General features: G+C 40.0%; 1 protein-coding gene across 1 annotated transcript in view; it reads left to right on the forward strand.

The window, feature by feature from the left end:
* The window catches only part of LOC126484957 (uncharacterized), a 299,272-nt gene that overhangs the window by 86,085 nt on the left and 190,156 nt on the right, over positions 1 to 23,031 (forward strand). Inside the window, exons 7-10 of the mRNA XM_050108559.1 lie at positions 260 to 877; positions 1,788 to 2,026; positions 20,595 to 20,853; positions 22,824 to 23,014. Coding sequence (XP_049964516.1) covers positions 260 to 877; positions 1,788 to 2,026; positions 20,595 to 20,853; positions 22,824 to 23,014 — 1,307 coding nt within the window. The remainder of the gene's footprint in view (positions 1 to 259; positions 878 to 1,787; positions 2,027 to 20,594; positions 20,854 to 22,823; positions 23,015 to 23,031) is intronic.

Consider the following 23,031-nt stretch of genomic DNA (forward strand, 5'->3'; position numbering starts at 1 on the left):
CAGCCCTCTCGCAGCGTCCGGAGCAAGTATGGTGGGTCTGACACACCGGTGTCAATGTGTTCTTTTTTCCATTTCCAGGAGTTTATATGAGTATATACCATGTAAATCACTATTATATGCACAGCCTCCCTTTAACAGCACATATTTTCTGCATATCAGTGCTTAGTGACATTCGTACTTGGATACAATTCTACAATATTAGCTGCAATAGACGGTTGCAATGACATATCATATAGTGACGAGTTCTGTGTTTTTGAAGGTGTACGTCGTCCTGTCAGCGCTTGCTCTCTGCGTCGTCGCCGAGCCACCAGTCGACCGGTCGTACCTGCCTCCCAGCTCTGAGTACGGACATCCCTCGGCCTACTCTCTCAGCTCTCAGTACGGCGCCCCAGCAGCCAATGGCCTCAGCTCTCAGTATGGAGCTCCAGCAGCCAATGGCCTCAGCACACAGTACGGAGCTCCTTCAGCCAACAGCCTCAGCATGCAGTATGGAGCTCCATCAGCCAATGGCCTCAGCTCACAGTACAGTGCGCCTTCAGTAACAGGAGCTGCTTTCGGTCGCTCAGGCGCTTCCAGCCAGGCTCCAGCAGCTCGCGTCTCCTCTAGCTTTGGAAGCGCCTCCTCCAGGAGGTTTGGATCTGGCAGGAGGATCGGCGGTGGTGTCTCCACTCGCTACGGCGCTCCTTCGGCGGCTGGCCGTGCCACTGGGTTAGGAGGAGTCGGTCTGTCCACACAGTACGGCGCCCCTTCTTACTCTGGTGACGCACTCTCCACTCAGTATGGTGCGCCCTCTGGTAACGATGGTGGCCTTTCTCCAGTCTATGGAGTGCCCGGATATGCCTACAATCGTGCCGGAGCCCAAGAGGATGCACTTGCCGTAAGATTCAGCCTCTATTTACCTAAAACGTTATGTACTAAACAAGACGATTGCTACAATGACGTGATGTGTTTACATAGCTAAAATGACAATAAGTAATTAGTAAAGGAATCCAGAGCATCTAAATTTTTGTTATGCAGATGCTGTGTAGAAACAAAAAAAGATAAAATTGTTGCCTGAAAATTTGTCGCCAATATTTCAGTATGAGACAATTAACGTTGCTATCATTCACAATCTTAACTATATCCACACTGATCTTTATCGAAGTTAAAATATTATTATTAAATGTAATATCTGGAAACATTCACTTTCGAAAGAAATTAATATTGAAGACTGGAACCTACTGTGGTCGAATCAGCACTCACTCTATAATTCATAATATAAAGTGAAATTCTAGGCACATATCACTTCTTTTAAATGATTCATTTGGAATATGTAGAACTTTGTTTACAGTTTTTTCACGAAGTTTTATCTATAGAAGAAAGAAAAATTTTGGGCCAAAGTAAAGGGCCCAGTAAGGTAGAACTTTACATAATTGTAAATAGTATGGGAAGATTGACATCCATAGAGTTGTAAAAACTCTTAGTTATGTACATATTAGGATTAAATATTTTGCTACGGAAGAGGATATAGTATAAATCCATTTCCCACAATGACTACCGTAATCCGTTTATTCTGCTACTGAGAGAAAATTTAAGTTACGTTACTGTCGACTGTTGGAAGTGCTGCTGAATTAGCGAGTACTCTAAATTTACTGAATAGCCGTTTGAATACGTTAATAACTGTGGCACCCATATTAGAATCACTTACCTATTTATACATGAAATAATTCAATGAATTAAAGCAATATACCTGCTAATCATCTGTCAAAGTGGAAAAACACCAAAGCAAAACTATTTTTTCTCACCAGGAGCCGGCCAACTACGAGTTCAGCTACTCAGTGCAGGATGGCGAGACGCTGAGTGACTTTGGACAAGAGGAGTCCAGGCAGGGGGAGAGAGCCCAAGGCCAGTACCGCGTGCTGCTGCCCGACGGCCGCAAGCAGATCGTCTCCTACCAGGCGGATGAGGACGGCTACAGGCCCACCGTAGAGTACCAGGACACCGGACTCACCGCCTACTCCACCGGCGGATACGGCTACGCCAGGGGGCGCGCTGGAGCTGGAAACAGTGGATACCACTACTGACCAATTTCTGGACTGTTCTGAACACGCACGAAACGATAAATCCATCGGAAATACAACTTACAAAGTAGTGACTTTAAGTTATGTATAGATGTATTTATTTACAAAGAATGTATGTTATTATTCTAGTTTTCAAATGAAAGCCTAGTGTCTCTCTCTTTATTAGACGACAATCATATTTCATTTTGTATGTGTTGCTGAATAAAGAAAGACAGCAATTTATATATATCGTTTTATTCATGGTTCCCCCGTTATATCTACTTTCCATTCAGATATACTGGGTCGATTGAAAACGAAAAAATGTTTTGTAACACATTGGTTTATAATAACAATGTTACTTTAGTGACGCAATGTGAGGTTTACACTATCTCGAAATCAAGGGAGTAATACGGGCCACAATGTTCAAGCTATAAAACCTCTTAATTTACCTATGCCATGTTTCATCTTCCTTTATACGTTATTGTTAGTTTGTTCATATGTATTGAAGGAATTCGGAAACACACTATGAGATATTCAGCAGTTTTATCCAAGTACTTAGAGTACAAATCTTCCCTCTAAACTCACCCATGAATGTAATTAGACATCAGCCATATCATTCTTGTCAGACTGACTATTGACAATCTCTTGTTTATTACCAGTACATAAGGCTTCATAACATCAACTGCTTAAGATCTCATTTCCATTTTATGCTACTCTAATTACTCAGAAGTACATCAAAATCGTTTTATAGACCGTTGATTGCAAATGATTTCTTTTTGTAACTAATAATCAGTTCTTAATACCTTTGATTACTTCTCAAGATCGAAACCTTCTAATTGTTTAGGCATACTTCTCTCATTTTTCTGTTTGTATGACTCCTTTTCTTAAAACTACTGATTTGCTTAGGCGTTTATTTCTCATTCCTTACATCAACAGACAGTAGGCGAGATTTAGTTGATTAATAAATCATGTTTAACTTTTTATTTGAACAACAAAACTTTATTTCTCTATTACAGTTGTATATTGACAATTTACTATGGCTGACATCTGTCTGACAAGCAGACTAAATCTCAATAACATAAACAAAAACAAACTATTAAGGGACACCAGCACTTAAACTCTGACACTTAACATGTTAGGCAACAGAGTCACTTTCGGCATTGGACCAATATATCAGGCGAACTAAAGCAGCAGCTAATTTATGCCAATCGTTGTTTCTATTGAAAGTGCATGGAGCAGCTGTATTTGTGCATCTAATTAGTTCAGTCATTACCTGTTCAGTACCATCGAGGACAAAATTAAATATTTAAACCTGAGCCAGAAAATTAAATCAATCAACAACTGACGTTACCATATAATGTTGCGTCCAATTGTACGTAGTGTCTGTGAAAAAATGACTTAACCAAGCAATGGTACTACATTTACACACATTGGTCAAAAATCCACAACAATATTGTAATATATCCAGAAGCTTCAATTCAGCTAACTTCGAACGAGCCACACAGACACACTAATTTTATTATTCTGAAGAGTCAGATTTCCTATCCGAACCAAATATCACCAAAGAAACGAATTTAAACTCTTTCAACACTCAAAAGACCAACAGCAGTTGCAGTGAATCCACTTCTGGTGAATTAAAACATATTAAATTACTCTAAAATTAGCCTTTAATAATCTCAGGTCTCCACATTCAAGCTTCCGGTAAACATCCACGTAAATAATATCTCTCACAGGAAACCCCTTATACAGCCCTATAATGATATGTTGAAACTATAACTCTTTACTGCTCAGTAAGCCAGATGTCTTACACGACTTGCCGAGTGAACAATGCTGGTTTCAACAGATCTTTGGCACGCTATCACAATTCTTGCTGGTAACTCCCGACTCCGCACTACTAATTCCGAATGATTGACTGTAAAGACGAAAGTAAACTGCCTACTTCCCAAGCTAAAACTGTACTGACCGTAAGTCTGATGTTAGTTTCATTCAGAACCATTTTCCAAGCAACATACGTTATGTTTACTTAGTTGATGGATTGCCCTTCTATGCACTGTAAACATAACAGCATAGTTGGATAGATTTATATGCTGTTTGCTTTGGTTTTCGATAGTCTTCTACTTCCAGTTTCATATTGCGTTATAAATGAGCCAAAGTACAATGAATTCCTTTTCTGTTATGAGCAACTGAAGCCTATCACAAAAAAACTAACTGTGAGGTAATAGAATACACATTTATTTAACCAATCACTGGTATCAGTCTGTTACTGCCCCAGCAGCTGCCGACACTACAATACAAGCTACTGACAATAGAACCAAACACTTTCTGAAACTCGGAAATGAAACTTCCATCACCTGATGTCAGAGCTTCAAGATTTACCCAGAACAAAATTCTACACTATCTTCACTGCTCTGTTGAGTAGATAAAGAACGATGCAAAACAATTCACACTGAACTTCAGAACAGGCCGAGTAAATCAGAGAATTTTCTCTGTTCCCAACACTAAGAAATGTGCATTATTGTGTACAACTAAGACAGGCATCCACGATAAAAGTAGCAGCAAAGCAACCTCCTGCCACAATTACACATGAGGTGTGATTGAAAAGTTTTAAGAATGGATCCGCTACTGCTTACTCTGCTTACTGGTTTGGCAGGCAGGTACACGGAGGGTGGGCAGTGAGTCATCGCCTTGTCCTTGAATGCACCCTGACTAGAAACTGCGTTTCCATTATTCAGTTTTTTGTGGCAGCTGGTTGAGTGTGGGCCCATTAGGGCTTGTTGTCGGATTCTGTCTGTGTGAAAATGGACGTAAAAACGTAGCAACGAGTGTATGTGAAATTTTGTTTTAAAACTGGGAAATTAGCTTCTGAGACTTACGAACTAGTAAAAACAGCTTTTGGAAATAAATATATCAGCCAGTCAAATGTTTTTTTCTGGTTCAACAGATTGAAAAATGGCCGTGAATCATTTGAAGATGAACCATGGTCTAGCCATCCTTCCACCTCGTTCTCCTCCGCCTTTAACAAACATTATGTTGGTGTGGACAGTTGCACGATTGTTCATCCTGTGCGGCACTGGGTTTTGCTTTACCAAAAGCCACCTTCTCGCCGCTTTACGACTGGATTACATTGTCTCCACTACTAAAGAAAAACACTCTACATTTAAAACACTTTTGAAACTTTATTTTGCCTAAAAGTGACATCCGTGTGGTTGAGCCGAACAAATCGGTCGTGGAATTGCATTACAAAAGGCTGAAACAGGCCGTGCATTCTCCAGTAGTATTGTCTCCTATCACATAGAACATTGAAGCCTGCAACTATTTGAGGCAACCAACAAGTAGTCTGATAGAATGGCATCTATAAACCGAGCAAATGGTTGAAGTGACTCCATGCAGATATTAGAACTGTTCTCGTTAATTCAAATTCCCACAAGTTCCAGTTCTGCTGTTACTGTAGTCATCGTTCAGCAGCTATCACTCACCGACCAGGCTAGCTGCTGGATGATTTACAGCCCGAGTCTCATAGAAATTCCTTCAATCACCATTCAATTGTTTACTTGTTGAGATACTGAACTCTACTGTTAGGGTATTTACAAATCATCTACTGTATTAGATTATGTTCATCAGTGCCACAACAGCTCACAAAGAGCAAACTGAGCATATATTTTCTAATGTCTATCCTTCTAATAAATGTGTGTTATTGTACTCATGCGTTGCCACTAGCGATCCTGTTTTTGATTTATTGCCCTGTGAAGGGTGTGTCGTTAGAGTACCAGCAGACCAGTTTTTACTTTTTATTTATTTATTTTTTATTCTTTGAGGTATCAGTCACTATCAGTCCTCTGACTGGTTTGTTGCGGCCCGCCTCGAGTTCCTCTCATGTGCCAACCTCTTCATCTCAGAGTAGCACTTGGAACCTACATCCTCAGTTATTTGCTTGATGCCTTCCAATCTCTGTCTTCCTCTACAGCTTTTACACTCTCCAGCTCCCTCTAGAACTATGGAAGTTATTCCCTGGTGTCTTAACAGATGTCCTATCATACTGTCCCTTCTTCTTGTAATTGTTTTCCATATAAACCTTTCCTCACCTATTCTGCAGAGAATCCTTTGATGTTTTTCTATCAGTGCATCTAATTTCCAACATTCTTCTGTACCACCAAATATCAAGTGTTTCAATTTTCATCTGTTCCAGTTTTCCCATAATCCACATTTCACTCCATACAGTGCTGTGTCCCAAAAGTACATTCTTGGAATCTTCTTCTTCAAATTAAAGTCTGTGTTCTATACTAGAAGACTACTCTTGACTAGGAATGCCCTTTTTGCCAGTGACAGTCTGCTTTTTATGTCCTTCTTCCTCCGTCCATCATGGGTTTTTTGTTGCCTAGATAGCAGAGTCCCTTAATTTTTCGTGTATTTCGTGATGCCCATTTCAGATGTTAATTTCCTCGTTTCTGCTGCTTCTTATTAATTTCTTCTTTCTTCAATTTTTTCTCAATCATATCCTGTACTAATTATATTGTTCATTGCATTCAACAGATTCTGCAATTCTACTGTATTTTCAACGATGATAACACTGTCATCAGCTTCTCTTACTGTTGATATCCTTTCACCTTGGATTTTAATCCCACTGATGAACCCCTAATTTCCATAATTGCTTCTTTGATATGTAGACTGAACAGTAGGCGCGAAGGTCTACATTGTTGCTTATACACTTTTTAATTCGAGCAATTCGTAATTGGCTTCCAGTATTACTATTCCCTCTTAGTTTTTGCGTCAGTTTAAATTGTGGAACGCTGGTCCCATTTTGACAAATTCTGTGAGTGGTTTTGATTTTTCTTGTGTCTTGCTTTCATTATCAATGGCAACGTCAGAGCTGCCACTGGTGCCTTTACCTTTCCTAAAGCCAAACTGATCGTCATGCAACAGATCCTCAATTTTCTCTTCCTTCTTCTGTGTATTATTTTTGTAAGGCACTTGCATGCATGAGCTGTTAAGCTGATTGTGCGATGATTCTCGCACTTATTGACTCTGGGCGTATTGTGAGGGTGATAATTTTTCTAAAGTCTGATGGTATACCGCCAGTCTCATACATTCCACAAACCAGAATTAATAATCGTTCTGTTGCGACTTCCCCAAGTTATCTTAAAAATTATGATGGAATGTTATTTCTCCCTTCTGCTGCATTTTGTCGTAATTCTTCCAAACTCTTTTAAATTCAGATTCTAACGCTGGGTCCTCCATTTCTTCTATATTTACTCCTGTTTCTTCTTATACCACGTCATCAGGCAAGTCTTCCCCCTCATAGGTGCCTTCAGTCTACTCTTCCCACCTATCTGTTCTCTTCTCTGGATATCATAGGGGAATACCACTGCGATCTTAAAGTTATCATCGTTGCTTTGAATCTTTTAATTTCACCTAAGGTCGATTTGACTTTTCTATATGCTAAGTCACTCCTTCTGAAAATCGTGTTTTTTTTCGATTTCTTCACATTTTTCATGCAGTCATTTCACCTTAGCTTCCCTGCACTTCCGATTTATTTCATTCCTAAGTTACTCGTATTTCCGTATTCCTGAATTTTCCTGAACATTTCAGTACTTCCTTCTTTCACTGATTACACGAAGTATTTCCTCTGTTACCCAACGCTTCTTCGCAGTTACCTTCTTTCTATCCACGTTTTTGTTTCCAACTTCTGTCATATCCCTTTGTAGAAATGCCCTTTCCTCTTCAACTGAACTGCCTACTGAGCTGTTCCTTAACACCGTACTGTAGCCTGAGATAATTCAAGTGTATCTCTTCATTCCTTAGTAACTCACGTATCCCACTTCTTCGTGCATTAATTCTTCGTGAGTAGTCTCAAATTTCAGCTTACTCGTTATCATTATTAAATTCTGATCGGAGTCTATATGCGCTCGTGGATACGCCGTACAGTCCACTATCTGATTTCAGAATGTGTGCCTCACCATGATGTAATCTAAGTCTAATCTTCTTGCATCTCCCAGCCTTTTCCAAATACACGTTCTCTTCTTCTGATTTTTGAATAGAGTGTTTGCTACTACTAGGTGAAACTTCTTGCAATACTCAGTTAGTCTTTTTCCTCTCTCCCACAGTCTCTGGTAATGATTTCTTCTACTCCTTCCCTAAAATTGCATTTCAGTCTTTCATGTCTGATAGATTTTCTTCTTCCTTTACGTACCGAATTATCCTTTCAATATCCTCATATCTTTCTCCCTCTCTTCATCTTCGGCTTTCTCCTCAAATATTGTTGTCGGTGTCGGTTTTCTGTCTATTCTGATGAGAACAAACCTATCACTGAAGTGTGCACAGTAACACACTCGCCGTCCTATCTCCTGTTCACGACGACTCTTACTCAAATTGTTGCATTTTCTGATGCTGTTAATATTACCGGTCCATAAATCCTTGTCTTCTTTCCATTTCGCTTCACTGGTGCAAACTATCTGAACACAGCAACTCCAACTGTGTTTCCACTTTTGGAAAAATTCCTGGAAATTTTTTTCCTTAAATGTGTTAAGGACACTCTTTGTATTTGCTGGGATGTCTTCAATCGAGTCAAATCGCTTCCATTTCAGTGAAACTTTCCGTTTAGAAAACAGGTAGAAGTCCACAGGGGACGAACAGGGAAAGATGGCACTTGTGGAAGCACAGGAATTTCGAATTTGGTCAAAAATTCAACGATGGAGAAGGCACGATGAGCTGCAGCATTGTCATGGTGTAGCACCCAACTCCTGTCTTTCCACAATGCTGGCCTTTTCTTCCACACCTTTTCAAGCAAACGCTCAAGGACACATTTGTAGTATTCATGGTTAATTGTCTGTCCTCCAGTTGCAAACTCATGATGTACAATAACGGTAGAATCCAAAAAAATCACCAACATTGTCTTCACCTTTGACCGACTTTAGCGTGCCTTTTCGGTTATGGTGAACCTGGAGTCTTCCACTGTGAAGACTGCACTTTGGTTTCAGGATCGTATCCATATACCCATGATTCGTCACCTGTAATTGCCCTTTTTAACAAATCTAGGTAATTTTTAGCCCACATTTCATGTCTATATTGTATCTGGTCACTTGACAACACCTTTGGAATGAATTCTGTGGACACTGGATGTATGTTCAGATGTTTGGTTAAAACTGACTGAACTGTGCAGAAACTTAAATTAAGTTCAATAGCCATCTCCCTAATTGCAAGTCTACTATCAGAGCGGACTAAGTCGCAAACTTCCACAACATTTTCATTCGTTTTTGAGGTGCAAGGACAGACCATGGTTCATCTTCAAATGATTTGCGGCCATTCTTAAATCTGTTGAACCAGACAAAACGTTTGACTGGCTCTTACAATTATCTCCAAAGGCTTATTTCTACTAGTTTGTAAGTCTCAGAAGCTGATTTCCCAGTTTTAAAACAAAATTTCACACAAACTCGTTGCTCCGTTTTTATGTACATTTTCACGCAGACAGAAACCGTCAGCAAGCCCTAACGGACCCGCACTCAGATAGCTGCCACAACTAATTTAGTAAAGGAAAGGCAGTTTATGTCAGATGACGTTCAAGGACAAGGCAATGAGTCACTCCTCACCCTCCGTGTACCTGTAAGCAGTAGTGGATCCATTCTTAAAACATTCCAATCACACCTTGTATATAATTGTGGCAGGGGGTTCGTTTCCTGCTACTTTTATCGTGGATGCCTGTCTTTGTTGTACACCATAATGTACTTTGCTTAGTGTTGGGAACGGAGAAAATTCTCTGATTTATTCGCCTTGTACTGAAGTCTCCTATGAAGTTCGGTATGAATTGTTTTACTCTTTCATTATCTACTCAACAGAGCAGAGAAGATAGTGTAAAATTTTGTTCTGGGTACATTTTGAAGATCTGACATCAGGTGATGGAGGTTTTATTTGGTTTAATCTCTGAGTTTCGAAAAGTGTTTGGTTCTATTGTTAGTAGCTTGTATTGTAGCGTCGGCTGCTGCTGAGACAGTAACAGACTACCAGTGACTGGTTAAATAAATTTGGATTCTATTACTTCACAGTTATTTTTTTGTGATAGGCTTCAGTCGCTCATAACAGAAAAGGAATTTATTGAACATTGGCTCATTTATAATGCAATATGAAACTGGAACAGTCGAAAACTAAAGAAAACAGCAAATAAATCTATCCAACAGCGCTGCTATGATTATAGTGCATAGAGGGGCAATCAGTCAACTAAGTTAATGTAACGTATGTTAGACATCACATCTTGGGTACATGCAGATAAAAACTGTAACCAAATCAATTCGAAATATAGATTTGTTTGACGTTCTTGTGAGAAACGACGTATTAGAAATATACTGGAAAGCATCAGAAGAGAACACGCTGAAAAAACAGACAAAGGAATGATAAAGAAATGTAAGCTCGTATTGGGGAAGAAATTCTGGCGTTTTCATTTCAAGGGTACTATTCCAGAACACTCTTGTAGAACAAAGCATACGTATATTAACAGATTTTGCAAGTCATTAACTTTTGAATGACTTAGAAAAGAACAGTTTTTTGTCTGAATAAACAGCTACTGTCAAGCCAGTGATGGGAATCACAAACCTGTTGAAGAACGTCAGCTAATAATAAATATGATACACATATGTTCAAAGGCGGCAGTCAATCCACCTTTCACGGTAGTTGGTTGTTTTATCAAGTTCTCTGCTGGGTTTTATCATATTTTTACCATTTCTGAGAACTGAACTGATTGACTTTTATCTTAATTTTTATTATGTATGATATTCAGTGCCCAATGTACGTTTAACGACCTTTCCAAAACATTGATGATTGGCAGATTTTGTGAATGTGGGCGTAATTGCAAACGTATGAACGTGGGTGAATTCAACTGCTGTTTCACCGTGGGAGACATCCGCAACGTTCGATCAATTCTGGACAGGCACAAGCTGAGATTAATAAGAGGAACAGGGAAGAATTTCACATTCTTCAGTGGGTCACAGACCGTCAATAGACTACCGAGAGTAACTGTGATAACACCATAGGTTGCGGTGGAACAAAAAGAGCGAGGAATAAAGAGGAAAATAGCTTGAGAAAGAAACTATCAGTGTGTCTGTGTCAGTTCCGACGAGAGAGCAAAAAGCATAAATAAAATTTAAAAAAAAAAACGAGGAGATAGACACATAACTGGTTTGATGAGGACAAGGCGGACTGTCTTTCTGTGTCAGCAGAAACGAACCCTCTTTTTCCTGACCCTGCAGCTGATGCACACTAAATTACCTGATTTGCACCGTTCGATTGTGTTCTGCTGGTGCAAGAAAATGTGAAATTCTATTCCATCAATATGATGCATTACTTTGAAGATATAATCTAGAGGAATCAACACCCCAATATGCCATGTGATCGATCAGAACTCATCAGTCTTCTAAGTAGGCAGTAATCGCCGTGCAGTGTATTATGGTGCACACGATTTCCATTCTTTGCTGCAGGAAATGGGGTTTTGATCGTGGTAATGAGACAGGAGCAGCTGTCACACCACAAGTTCATGCTGCGTATCCTGTACATGACCGAGAAGACCGAAGGGTTTGGAAACCACGTAGCTGACCACAAAGAAACTGAAACAGGTTTCAACTTAATAATTCTCACGGGTTACCAAACCCAAAATAAGACTTCCCTTCTCGTAGTAACAACGGGAGACGAGAGTTCCGTATGGGAATGTAAACAGTTGCTATGCACCAATAGACATCGTGGTGCGCTTAGTGCACACTCAAGGAATAAATATCCGAGAATGAGCAAAGCTAGATGTAGAAACTGTCTAGGATATAAGAGGTTGGGTAACACTGCACATTAGTGAGGAACTACCTGGCAACCTGTATATTGGTTTAGAAGACCTGGGGGGAGGGGGGCAGAGAGAGAGAGAGAGAGAGAGAGAGAGAGAGAGAGAGAAGAAGAAGATAATTCTTGGCAGTGATTTCATTAACTATTAAAGGCTGTCTGTCATTAAAACTGGTAATGACACTTTCAACTGGCACTATAAATTTTGGCTTGAAAACGACACGATGAAGAAAGATTTCTCCATTGGGTCTGTAGATGATTTACACACTAGGCAGTCCACGCAGAAAATAGATTTGAATCAGTTGATGAATGATAAGCTAGGGAATCTCGAACTCGTCAGTCCAGCGTTGCGAAATTTTTTGAACTTCACATTGTGAAGTGCCTGGTATAATTAAGAATTTTGTATCCCACCAAGCAAAGTGCACTCTGATTCATTAATTGTGCAGTGTCGTGCATACAAATGGTAAATATGGAGTTCTTTTATCCTTAACTGCACTAATTAAACTGTCCTTCCCTGGCTGCATTTTTCATAATTGTCGTTCTTTTCTTTTCTCCTTCACGCAATCCCTACTTATACGGACAGGCTTGCCACAATTCCAACCAATTATTTAGATGAGGCGCTTCCCATATGGCACAAGTTAATGGTTCCTGAGTGTCATTACCTATTAATGTCTCACTCCTTCTGTAGCCCGATTAAGTCTGTACTTTCCCAAACACTTCCTATCACAGACTTGCTAACCCTGGAAGAATCCACAAATTCCATACTGTGGGTTTCCTGAACTATCACGTCTAGTTATGACAACGTTCTGGAGACCCAACAAAATATCACTGTCTTCCAATTCTCACGGGTTACCAAACCCAAAATAAGACTTCCCACCTGCTCTTCAGTAACATCAGTTCTAAGGCCATCACGTTCCTTTCAACTCACTCTAAATAATTTATTAATAATTCGTGAGTCCCCTGCCACAGCCTTCTCGATGATAGATTAATTGCTGTAGAGGCCTGGGAAGAATTATTCTGCAAACTCTAGGCCGAAATTGTTTCCAAGTGCTATTTCCCTAAACGGGCCACAGTACCTTATCTCATAAATTATCCTTCACATTAACTGCAGATAATCTTGAAACATTTAAACCACTCACTTCCATGGCCCGAGCTCTATCTGAAGATAAGAAAAAAGATGACATAGTCAGCTGAATTCAAAGATAAATGAGAACATCTATTCAAAATATCCTGTAATGTGTTCTGCATCTCTGAAAACAGAGTACCAATGATCGTTCGCACAGAATCAGTATTACAACGTTTTATCTTCATTACCAAACTCATTCAGTTCTATTACTTGCCAAGAACCATTCCTTAACAGTCTTACAATATGTGTCTAATCATTGTTCCTTATCCTTGTTCACACCCACTAGGTCACTCGTTCTGTCAATGCTGTGGTTAAAAACAGGCCTCAGTCTTGGAATCTGACAGGGAATGTAACTATCCTCCAACATTTCTTCAAACAAGGCAGAAACTTGTGCAGCGGCCAGACTTACCTCACTGTGCTCGGTGGTCTGTTGAATAACCGGTAAATGACAGTTTTGGCGTCCACGTTCAGCCAACTGCCAGACAATTATCCTTTTCTGCACCTTGCTTCTCTGTAATTTGATCATTAACTTGCTCCTTCTCAGGAAAGGTGGATCATTTACATTGTCAGGTACTCTGAAAGATATCTAACCAATACAAAAAAAATTGAAAATTACCCTAGTTCAGTAATATTCACATTAACTCAATCAATCGAGCCAACCCTACTACCATTTGGTATATGCATTTGGACCTTTTGGGTAAAAGGGTGGAATCGAGTTGAGAGGTGGCGTGTCACTCTCACACTTTAACGACATTGTTAGACAGTTTACGTTTGTATTTTAGGTCACGATCCGGTGTTCCGTACTACTACATTTGGTATGTGTGGTTTATGACTGTTTTTACAAGAGGAAATTGTGGGAAGAAAGTTCTTTTAACTGCATGTGTAACCTATAGAGGACTTGTACTCAAGGGGCCATAGTGGAGGCGACAGAGAACAGAGAGAGAGATAAATTGGGGGCCATGAACGCTGAGTGCAGCGACCTGGCTGTGTGAATGGTTCTAGGAAGCAGCGCCCTGTGGATTGTACCTGCAGAAGGACTTTTGGCCAAAGCCCTCCCCTGCTTCCACTTAGGGTCGGAGAGAAGGGTGCTGGTCCACAAAATATTTTACCCGGTACAGACGACAGACTGTTGTGAAGGCTGCCAGTTGATGGAAAGTAGGAGGAGGAAGCCATTTAAAAGGCCACAAAACCCCGTGCATTCTCATGTTAGAAGCTAGGGCGATACAGAGTGGCTTGTTTTTGTGTTTAGTGGAGGCATGACTGTAGCCCCGCTTGATGCCAGGAAGTCATCAGGTTCTTTTAGCGAGTGGCAAAAGCATATATTTCACAGACAAAAATGTCTGGGAAGCTTAAGTGCCTTCTTTCAGCAAGTAGAAATGGTCGGCTCAGACATACTAGATCTCTCCATTAATGAGGGACTGTAGTCCTATCTAGGTAGTTGTTATTTGCCAAAACATGGCCATGCTTACTGTGAGAAAGACGTCTGCCTAGTATAAAACCTTATTTTTTTCAGACAATAGAGATTTAGAGTCGCTGTTTGGCTCCTCTCAGGATATGCAAAATGGAGGCTTTACCCATGAGCGTGGGAACCTCAGTGCTATGTCTTGACTAGCTACCAGGCCAACAGAAGAGGATGGTTCTATTGATTTGTACAGTGTGGGAGCGGTTTAGTTTTTGCTAATTCAGCTTCCATACTGAAGCTTGATGGAAAGTGGTTGTGATTCATTGCCTTTTTTGTCTTCTGATCCTACCCTTGTGGAGAACTTCAGGTTTTACCCTAGTCGAGAATGGACAGTAAAACTGCATGTCATCTTGGGTACGTCGTGTGTCAAGAAGGTGAACTTGTTCGTCCTGAGTCGGCCGTCTGAAGTTTGACAATTCCAGTACGCTCCATCGTACCTGTGAGTCAAATTGGAACTGGTGCACATCACACTGGAATGTACTGAGATTTCAGGGCTCTCATCGGAAAGTTTCCCGCGTTCTGATAGTCAGAACGCCAGACCGCATAGTTTGCAAATTTTCCTGAACGCGTCAGAACACTACACCTGCCACAGCTCGACGCTCCTCGCCCACAGCGCGCAGTTTTCTACTACCGCCTGAATGAAGGTGATACTATAAAATACTGTTTTGTTAAATGATATTTACAGCTCTCTGTTCTCAGGTGAACCATAGTTTGTAATATTCTTGGTCATAGTTGGTTCCATTTGAGCAGAGTTGGGCCTCACAATGGATTCATGTAAACAATGTCAGACTGCGTTCTAAAAGGGATTCATTCAGGGGAGAATTTGTATAGCTTCCACATGAAAGTGTGCTTTGCCAATTAAACATCATTCCTTTTCTGATTTTTGTTTGTTATCTTTGTGTAACATGTATGAGCTAGTTGTAGTTACAAAAGAATTAATTAAACTTGTCATTATTTTGTAAACTTAAATACGCCACTGTTCTCATTCATACTCCCTGAATCATTCACTGTTTTTACTTTATTGTGATAGTGCATGGTTACTCCAGCAATAAGGTACAGTCTTATTAAATTAATTAATTTGAGTATGAGTTTGACTTCTGCAGTAGGCAACAAAAGTGCCACGAGTAAATTCACTAACTCATCAATAAAAATTAAGGGTGTAGCTCACGATTTGAAGGTTGTTAAGATGATTTTTTGTGTAAAAATAAGAACATTTAGCATCATTCAGATATATATTTATGATTAAAGCAAGCTACGGGTTGATGACTCACCAAGGTTGGTTTACCAGGGCACTATTTATACGTTTATTGATATCATGAATATATAGCATCCCACAGATATAAATTTCAAATTTGACTTGACCAGAACTGGCTATAACCACCGTAGTCATAAGAAGAATGTTTCCAAGACAAAATATTAAACACAGCAACAATTAATTAAATCCCGATTGAGATTAGATAAAATTTAAATGAATTTAGCATCATAACTGAAACAACACAAGAAAATCATCTGGTGCAAGGGAACAAAAATATATTGCCTAAAAAATCGAATGTTTACCATAAATACTACAGCAGTTAAGAACTGTAGTTTCCCTCTGAAAGAATGTTGGCTGTTTACCGTACTGCTATAGACATTCACCTTGACACTCAAACCTCATCTATACATACAAGATAAAAGAAATATCAGAGGTACCAAACTCGCAAACAGTTCAGCATTAGGAACAGGAAACAACGATGCCTTCTTCTACACAAGTAACGTTGCTTCAGCAACATTAATTATAACATTTAAAAACATCTAGCTAGCCAGCTTTCCAGCTGATAGAATACAATCAGTTCAAGATCTGTACCCTATACAGAGTACATAAAAAACTGTGGGCAGCCACCTCACACCATCGGCTATCAACACAGTCTAACGACACCCTATTTGTGAGTACTTGTTACATAATGCTGATTTTAGCAAACGCCAGACTACATTATGTAGTCAGTTTGTATTCCTGCTTGACACAGCAAGCTATATATACATCATGGACATAGTATAACTCTGCGTGCCTGGCATGCAAGGAACATAGGCACAGTTTTGTGACTAAGGAAGTCGGGATGAGGGGTACACTCAGCATGGGAGGTCAAGGCCTCTGTAATGTCACTCCTTAAACACAACAACTACCAAAACAATAAATTAACAATTAATTCAAGACAATATTTATAAAACAGCTAAGAGACAACACGTGGCCATCTTTAAGACAATACCAAAATCACAGATAGCTTGCTTCTTAAGCAAGGCAGAAAATCATAATTACCAAGACTGACTTAAAGAGATGAGCTACAAAGATTTCAATAGTTAAAGGAACAATAAATTACAATCTGGAGGTGATTTCAAGAAATGTGACACGTAATTCCTTTCTAAAGAGCAATAATTTACAATATGAAAGTGATTTATGAAACGCACACCAGTTCATTAAGAACCCAAATAACACAAGCAGCTGAAGAAGTTACCAATTAATACAAATTATTCCCAAGCAAATTAAAAAGAAAATTGCTTTTTTTAAGTATACATGAAACTTGTTAAAAGTTTACCAAACGGGCAGTGACACCAGGCTGCCCTGGGCAAAAGGTGACTTCACTTAAAATGCCTGAAGCACCAGACCAGCCGTCCAAAACAACACCTAAACGCCGGGGCCCAACCGGGAGTCACTTCCCATTAGACGTCACGTCACAGCTTCTGTGCACCGAAACGGAACGTGGCGCCGCTCCCACACATCCCAACTCGCAGAAAACTGGAACACAAATAGAAAGCAGAACACACTGCAAACACCAACCAAATATAAATTAATATAAGTTAAGAGATCAATAAATAACAATATAAATGATGCAGCAATTGGTCTAATATTGAGTGAGTACATTCAAATAAATGCACGCATGTATGTAGGAACTACGTATAAATGACTAGCTTTACAAATACGAGTCTTTACTACTATCTGAGTGAGTACTTTCAAATAAATGCATGTATATAAGTGACCCAAATTTTACAGCCATACTCATTCAAAAAACGTATATTTAATCGCCGTAAATTAATTCCCCTTACTTCTGTTTGACAGGAAACACAATAATTCGCCCAAATTTTTCATGAAAGTTTTCTAATTGTCCAGTGAGGACGCATATACTATAAGAAAGACAAGAATTACATTTCTAAATAGTAACTCACAATCACATACTTCTGTATCCTGATCTATATATATTTCCTTATTTTTACATTTATATCCAATTTTAATACTCAAAAATTCTTCTTTATCCATTTAGGATACGTATGAATCTGCAGCAAACTAATAACCACTTGCATTAAGACGTTATGTCCCTGTGGTTATATGGTGTTCAGACAATGACATCTGTTTTTCCAGCTGCTCATATCTTGAAAATAAACTAATAATCGATTTACTCTGTTATTATTCCCTAATATTCTGACGAAGCAAACACGAAGGAAAAAGGGAAAATAATGCATATTAATTTTATTGCCAGGAAGTTTAATAGGCATCAAAAGAAAATGAAAGGAAAGAAAATCGAGCTACAATTGGAATCGCATCTTTTACCTACTTTTCTAGATAGTCACCAGCGTTCTCAACACATTTGTCCCATAATGATACCAATTTCAATATGCTCTGTTCGTGGAAGTCCGTTTACTTGGCGTATAGAGATCTGCGATCATCTGAATTCAGAACCACAACTGCTGCAAAGCGTTGGATCGAATGATGATTTCTTCGTGGAACCGAACAGATGAGAGCTCAACGGTACAAAGTCCTCACTGTACGGTGGATGCTGTAGCACCTGTCACCAAAATTGAACGATTTTTTCATAGACACGAGTGGTAACGTGATGGCGAGCATTGTCATGGTGAATTTTGATACTGCCAGCATTAATTTTGTGGTGTTTGTCACGAAGGGCATCGCGAGAGTTTTAATGTGGACTGCAGCATTCACTGTGATCCCTTGTAAAGCAAAGTCCACAAATAACACATCTCGCATGTCCCAGATCACTATCACACGCATTTTTCTAGCAGATTGAGATACTTTTAACTATTTTAGTACTGACGAACCAACATGTTTCTAGTTTGTAGAGGGCTGTTGGGTTTTGGGCGTGTAGTGGTAAGCCCATGACTCGTCACCACTGACGATACCTTGGTGAAAGCTATGCCCTTCTGCGTCGTAATGCTTTAAGTTATCCAAGCTTGTCATCGTTCGCTGGCCGTTATAGTAGACTATTAGGTTCTTAGGCACACTGCGATCACTGACTTCACTACATTTTAACGTGTCATGAACAATGTCGTATACCGAACCGTAGGAAATGTTGAACTGCTGAGATCAGGTAGCTTAATGGCTCCGACATTATGTGAGGCTGCAACTTTTATCTCCTCCCCCCCCCCCCCCCCCCCCCGCCCAATGGAGCATAGCGAGTCACTAAGGTTCGCACGGCGGTCTTGCAAGAGTGCATACCGCCAGGCGCCAGGGGACATTGCTAAGGTCTTTACAGTCCACCTCATGCAAGCTACGCTTATCTCTGTGAATTTCATTCAGTTTATGACCTTGGGCCCACAGATATCGAACTACCCTCCACAGCTCGTCGCAAGCTGATGACAGTAACATGCGCGCCATATTTGTTTCGTAGTTCAGGCTTTTCTCACTAGAGCTGTTCATGAAATTAAAATACCGTCTGTAGCGCGAACTGCAAACTATATCGTAGTGAAATTTTAACGCTCTAGCTGCAATACCAGGAAAGAAAAAAAATGCATTAGTTTCCGATCCTTTCTCGTAGATTTCACTTTCTCCTACGTTATTATAAGGTGAACTGAGGGTCTCTATCAATTTACTTTCTACATCTAGTTGCATACTCCGCAAGCCACAGTATGTGGGTCAGGGTATTTTGTACCACTACCAATCTGTTAGTTCCCTATTTCTTTAGCAAATGGAGCGAGAGGAAACTACTATCCACATGTCTCCATAATTTCTTGTATAATATTTAAGTAGCCCTAACGTGAAATGTACCTTGGTGACAGTAGATTCGTTCTGCAGTCAGCTTTAAATGCCGATTCTCTCAATTTTCTCATTAGTGTTCCGTGAAAATAATTATCGTCTTTCTTCCGAGTACTCCCTTTTTTGTTCACGAAGCAACTCCGTAATACTCACTTGTTGATTGAACCAGCTGGTAACAAATCTAGCAGCCCGTCTCTGAACTGCTTCGATGTGTTCCTTTATTCCGATCTGGTAGGGATCCCAAACACTTGAGCAGCACTCAAGAATGGGTCGCAATAGTGTTCTGTACGGGGTCTCCTTGACACATGAGCCACACTGTTCTAAAATTCTCCAGTAAACCGAAGTCGACCATTCGTCTTCCCTACTACGGTCCTTTAATGCTGCTGTCTGAATATTTAACATGACCTATGTTACCTTAATAACTACAGATATTTTGCATACATTAGCGGTTAAGACGATTGCTTGTTAATATCTTCGTGATTTCTGGATTACATTTTCCAGAAAATTTAATGTTATGTCTCCAGTCTTATAGTCTCTACACGCCGACTTGAATAGCCCTTAGCTTGGCACTTGACTTCATTATTTTAATAATTTCGACGGAATTTTATATCACTTTATTCCTTGTTTTCAAAAGTCTGTAGAATTCTGGTTCTCTTTTTCTTCAAACCTGACTTCAATTTTTTCTTCCATCGCATCCAGATAGTTCGTTTCCCTCTTAGAGGCAGTTATCCACTCTCTCCTCTACGTTTAGCAGTACAAGTTCTTTGGCGCTCTTCATTTACGGGATGTTAAATCATATCTTTGTCTCCTCGCTAGTTTCAGCATTACGCAGCACCAAGTTTCCTCTTACATTTCTCTATCACAAGTAGAGCCCTGTGCACCTATAGAGAATTATTGCGTTAATGTTAGCTTCCAGTTATCTTCCTTTTACGTTATGTAGACGCGATCTTGGTGAAGGTGTTTCATAAAACATAAACTTAGACCTGCCGCATATGCGAAGCATAATAGTCACCTGGGTAGAGAGAATAAAAAAATAAGAGCATCTTGGAGAAAGTGCTTTAAAAAATTAGACCTGGCAGATATGCGTGTATAATAGTCACCTAGGAAGAGAGAATAAACAATTACGAGTTTTCCAAGCAGAAGCCGCCAACAACCGCAGGCAGCTTTTGGATTTAGAGAGATCCATAGGGGCGCGGCCGAGCAGCGTTCCGTCGTTGCTGACAAGGTCGGGCAGGGCGCTGACGTAACGGCAGGGACTCCGACACTCCTCTCAAACTGGAGCTGCTGGTCACAGCCCCTGGAGAGGGCCGGCTCGTCCGTGGCCGCTGCGTATAAATACCGGACGCCGAACTGCTGGGGTCACTCGCAGTACCGCCTCTGTCTGCTACGCAACATGAAGGTAAGCCAGCTGTGGAGAGAGTCCGTCGCACAAGTACTGGCCGTTGTATGCTTCTCCCATTGTCAGTATCTGAAGAGGTTTCGTAGGGCACATGACCGAATTTTTTTATTTTTTTATTCTGCCGTAGTCAGGTCCAAAGGCACTCTGCTACTTCTGACATTTTGAACTACGTATTCTGTATTATGTTTATAGCGACATACATGTTACAAAATGACTTTTATTCAATAAGGGTTAGAACACTTAGAAACAACTATACCAGAAATCGTAGAGAAACAGTAGCTATAATAGAAAAGCAGAGTTTATTTAGTCCCAATAATATCAAGTTGGGTGGATTTAAACTGAGGTCACCGACAGCAACAGAGGTCAGAGAAGGGGGCTGAAGAAGGAAGGAAAGAGAAACGTCATAGAAGACAGGTAAAAGAGAAAAGAGGGAATGCATTTGGGGTCATTCACCGAAAACCGAAAAGAGAAAGAAGTGAGACTTCCTTTCTGACAATAAGAGTCGATTTCTTAAATGCCATTGGACTTTCAGATGGGCACAAGATGGACGATAGCTTGTTCCTGTTGCAGACGCATTTCCGATAATTTTTCTTCTTTGAATGGGGATAGCAAGGATATTAGATTAGTGAGAAATTATTTTGTGATTTTGGTGATGTGACAGGTACTTTATCTACGACTTGAGGTACTGTGGTGCAAGCACCATAGTAACTTGTTTAGCTGCAACCTTCTCAACTGGCGGTATGTAGTGCTGACACGATCAGGTAGACAGATGTTGCAGATTTAACGATCAAAAGCGTTCATGGTTCATGTCGTATTTCATCGTGGCTGTGTCAAGACATCAGGCATTACACTGACAGGAAGGTTTGGTTACCCTATCGAGCCAATAATAATTTTTTGTTTTCCTCATAATTATAATTGATGTCTGTCTATAATTCGATTATCTCTCTCTGTGTGTCTGTACTGTGTGTTTGAGTGTCCTTATGTATGTTATTATGAGTGTGTTTATCATCTTCGAATACAATGAATACTGGCCCAAAAGCTGTAAATCTCCTCACTACTGACACTGTGGATACAGTCATCAAAAATTGCGCACATAAGTGTAAACTTAAAACTAATGTGTATCGCGTAATGTTGCAAAACTAAAGTATTAGCTTTATACTGACCAGAAGCCTCAATCAATTTTTGGCCTCGCATTTGGCCAGATATTTTTAAGTTCCTTGTGGAGAAACAGAAATGGCTTTAAACTATCTTTTGCATTATGAATTTGTAGTAATAAAGCGATCTTACTTTTTCCGTAGAAATTTCCTCTTTATTTTGTCAGGTTAGTTTCAAGCAACTCACATACAACTGCAGCGCGATTTTGTTCCTTTATGGACGTAACAAGAGAAAGTTCGTCCTTGTTACAGTCTTGCAATATACTAGAAGCAAAAACCTTAGTGGTCACTAAATGAGCAGCTAAGTTTTAAATACATGATTTTATGTACAGGGCTATATGTTTGAAGTAAACAAATTCTGTAATAATTACTATTACATCACCAACATATTCTTGATTTTGATGCACGATGAATTACGTTATACCCATTATCCATGTGTTTAGAAGGAATAAAGCTAGAAAACTGATGTTCTCAAAGTCTATGGAATGTGCTCATTCCTAAATGCAAGCTCCTTGAAAACAATGAACGTCGTTACATAGCTCTCAGATATGAGAAAAGTCCCAGTTAAATTATACTAGTGTGATATTAGTGACTAATTGTGATTCATTTTGGTAGATATTGTCCTCTTGTAATCTTCTGAAGTCGAATACGACAGCTAAACTCCGCTCCAGTGGTGCACCCCCTCCCTCTGGAAGTACATATTTACTGCATGTCAGTGCTCAGTGATATTCGTATTGAGTTAAGATTGTAACGTTTTATATGTGGTAGACCGTTGTAATGACACATGACATACGGACCAATTTTGTCTCTTCAAAGGTGTACGTCGTTCTGTCAGCGCTTGCTCTCTGCGTCGTCGCCGAGCCACCAGTCGACCGGTCGTACCTGCCTCCCAGCTCTGAGTACGGACCTCCCTCTGCCTCCTCTCTCAGCTCTCAGTACGGCGCCCCAGCAGCCAATGGCCTCAGCACTCAGTTCGGAGCTCCTTCAGCAAACGGCCTCAGCACGCAGTACAGTGCACCTTCAC

The sequence above is a fragment of the Schistocerca serialis genome, chromosome 6 (genome assembly GCF_023864345.2).
Source record: "Schistocerca serialis cubense isolate TAMUIC-IGC-003099 chromosome 6, iqSchSeri2.2, whole genome shotgun sequence".
Taxonomy (NCBI): domain Eukaryota; kingdom Metazoa; phylum Arthropoda; class Insecta; order Orthoptera; family Acrididae; genus Schistocerca; species Schistocerca serialis.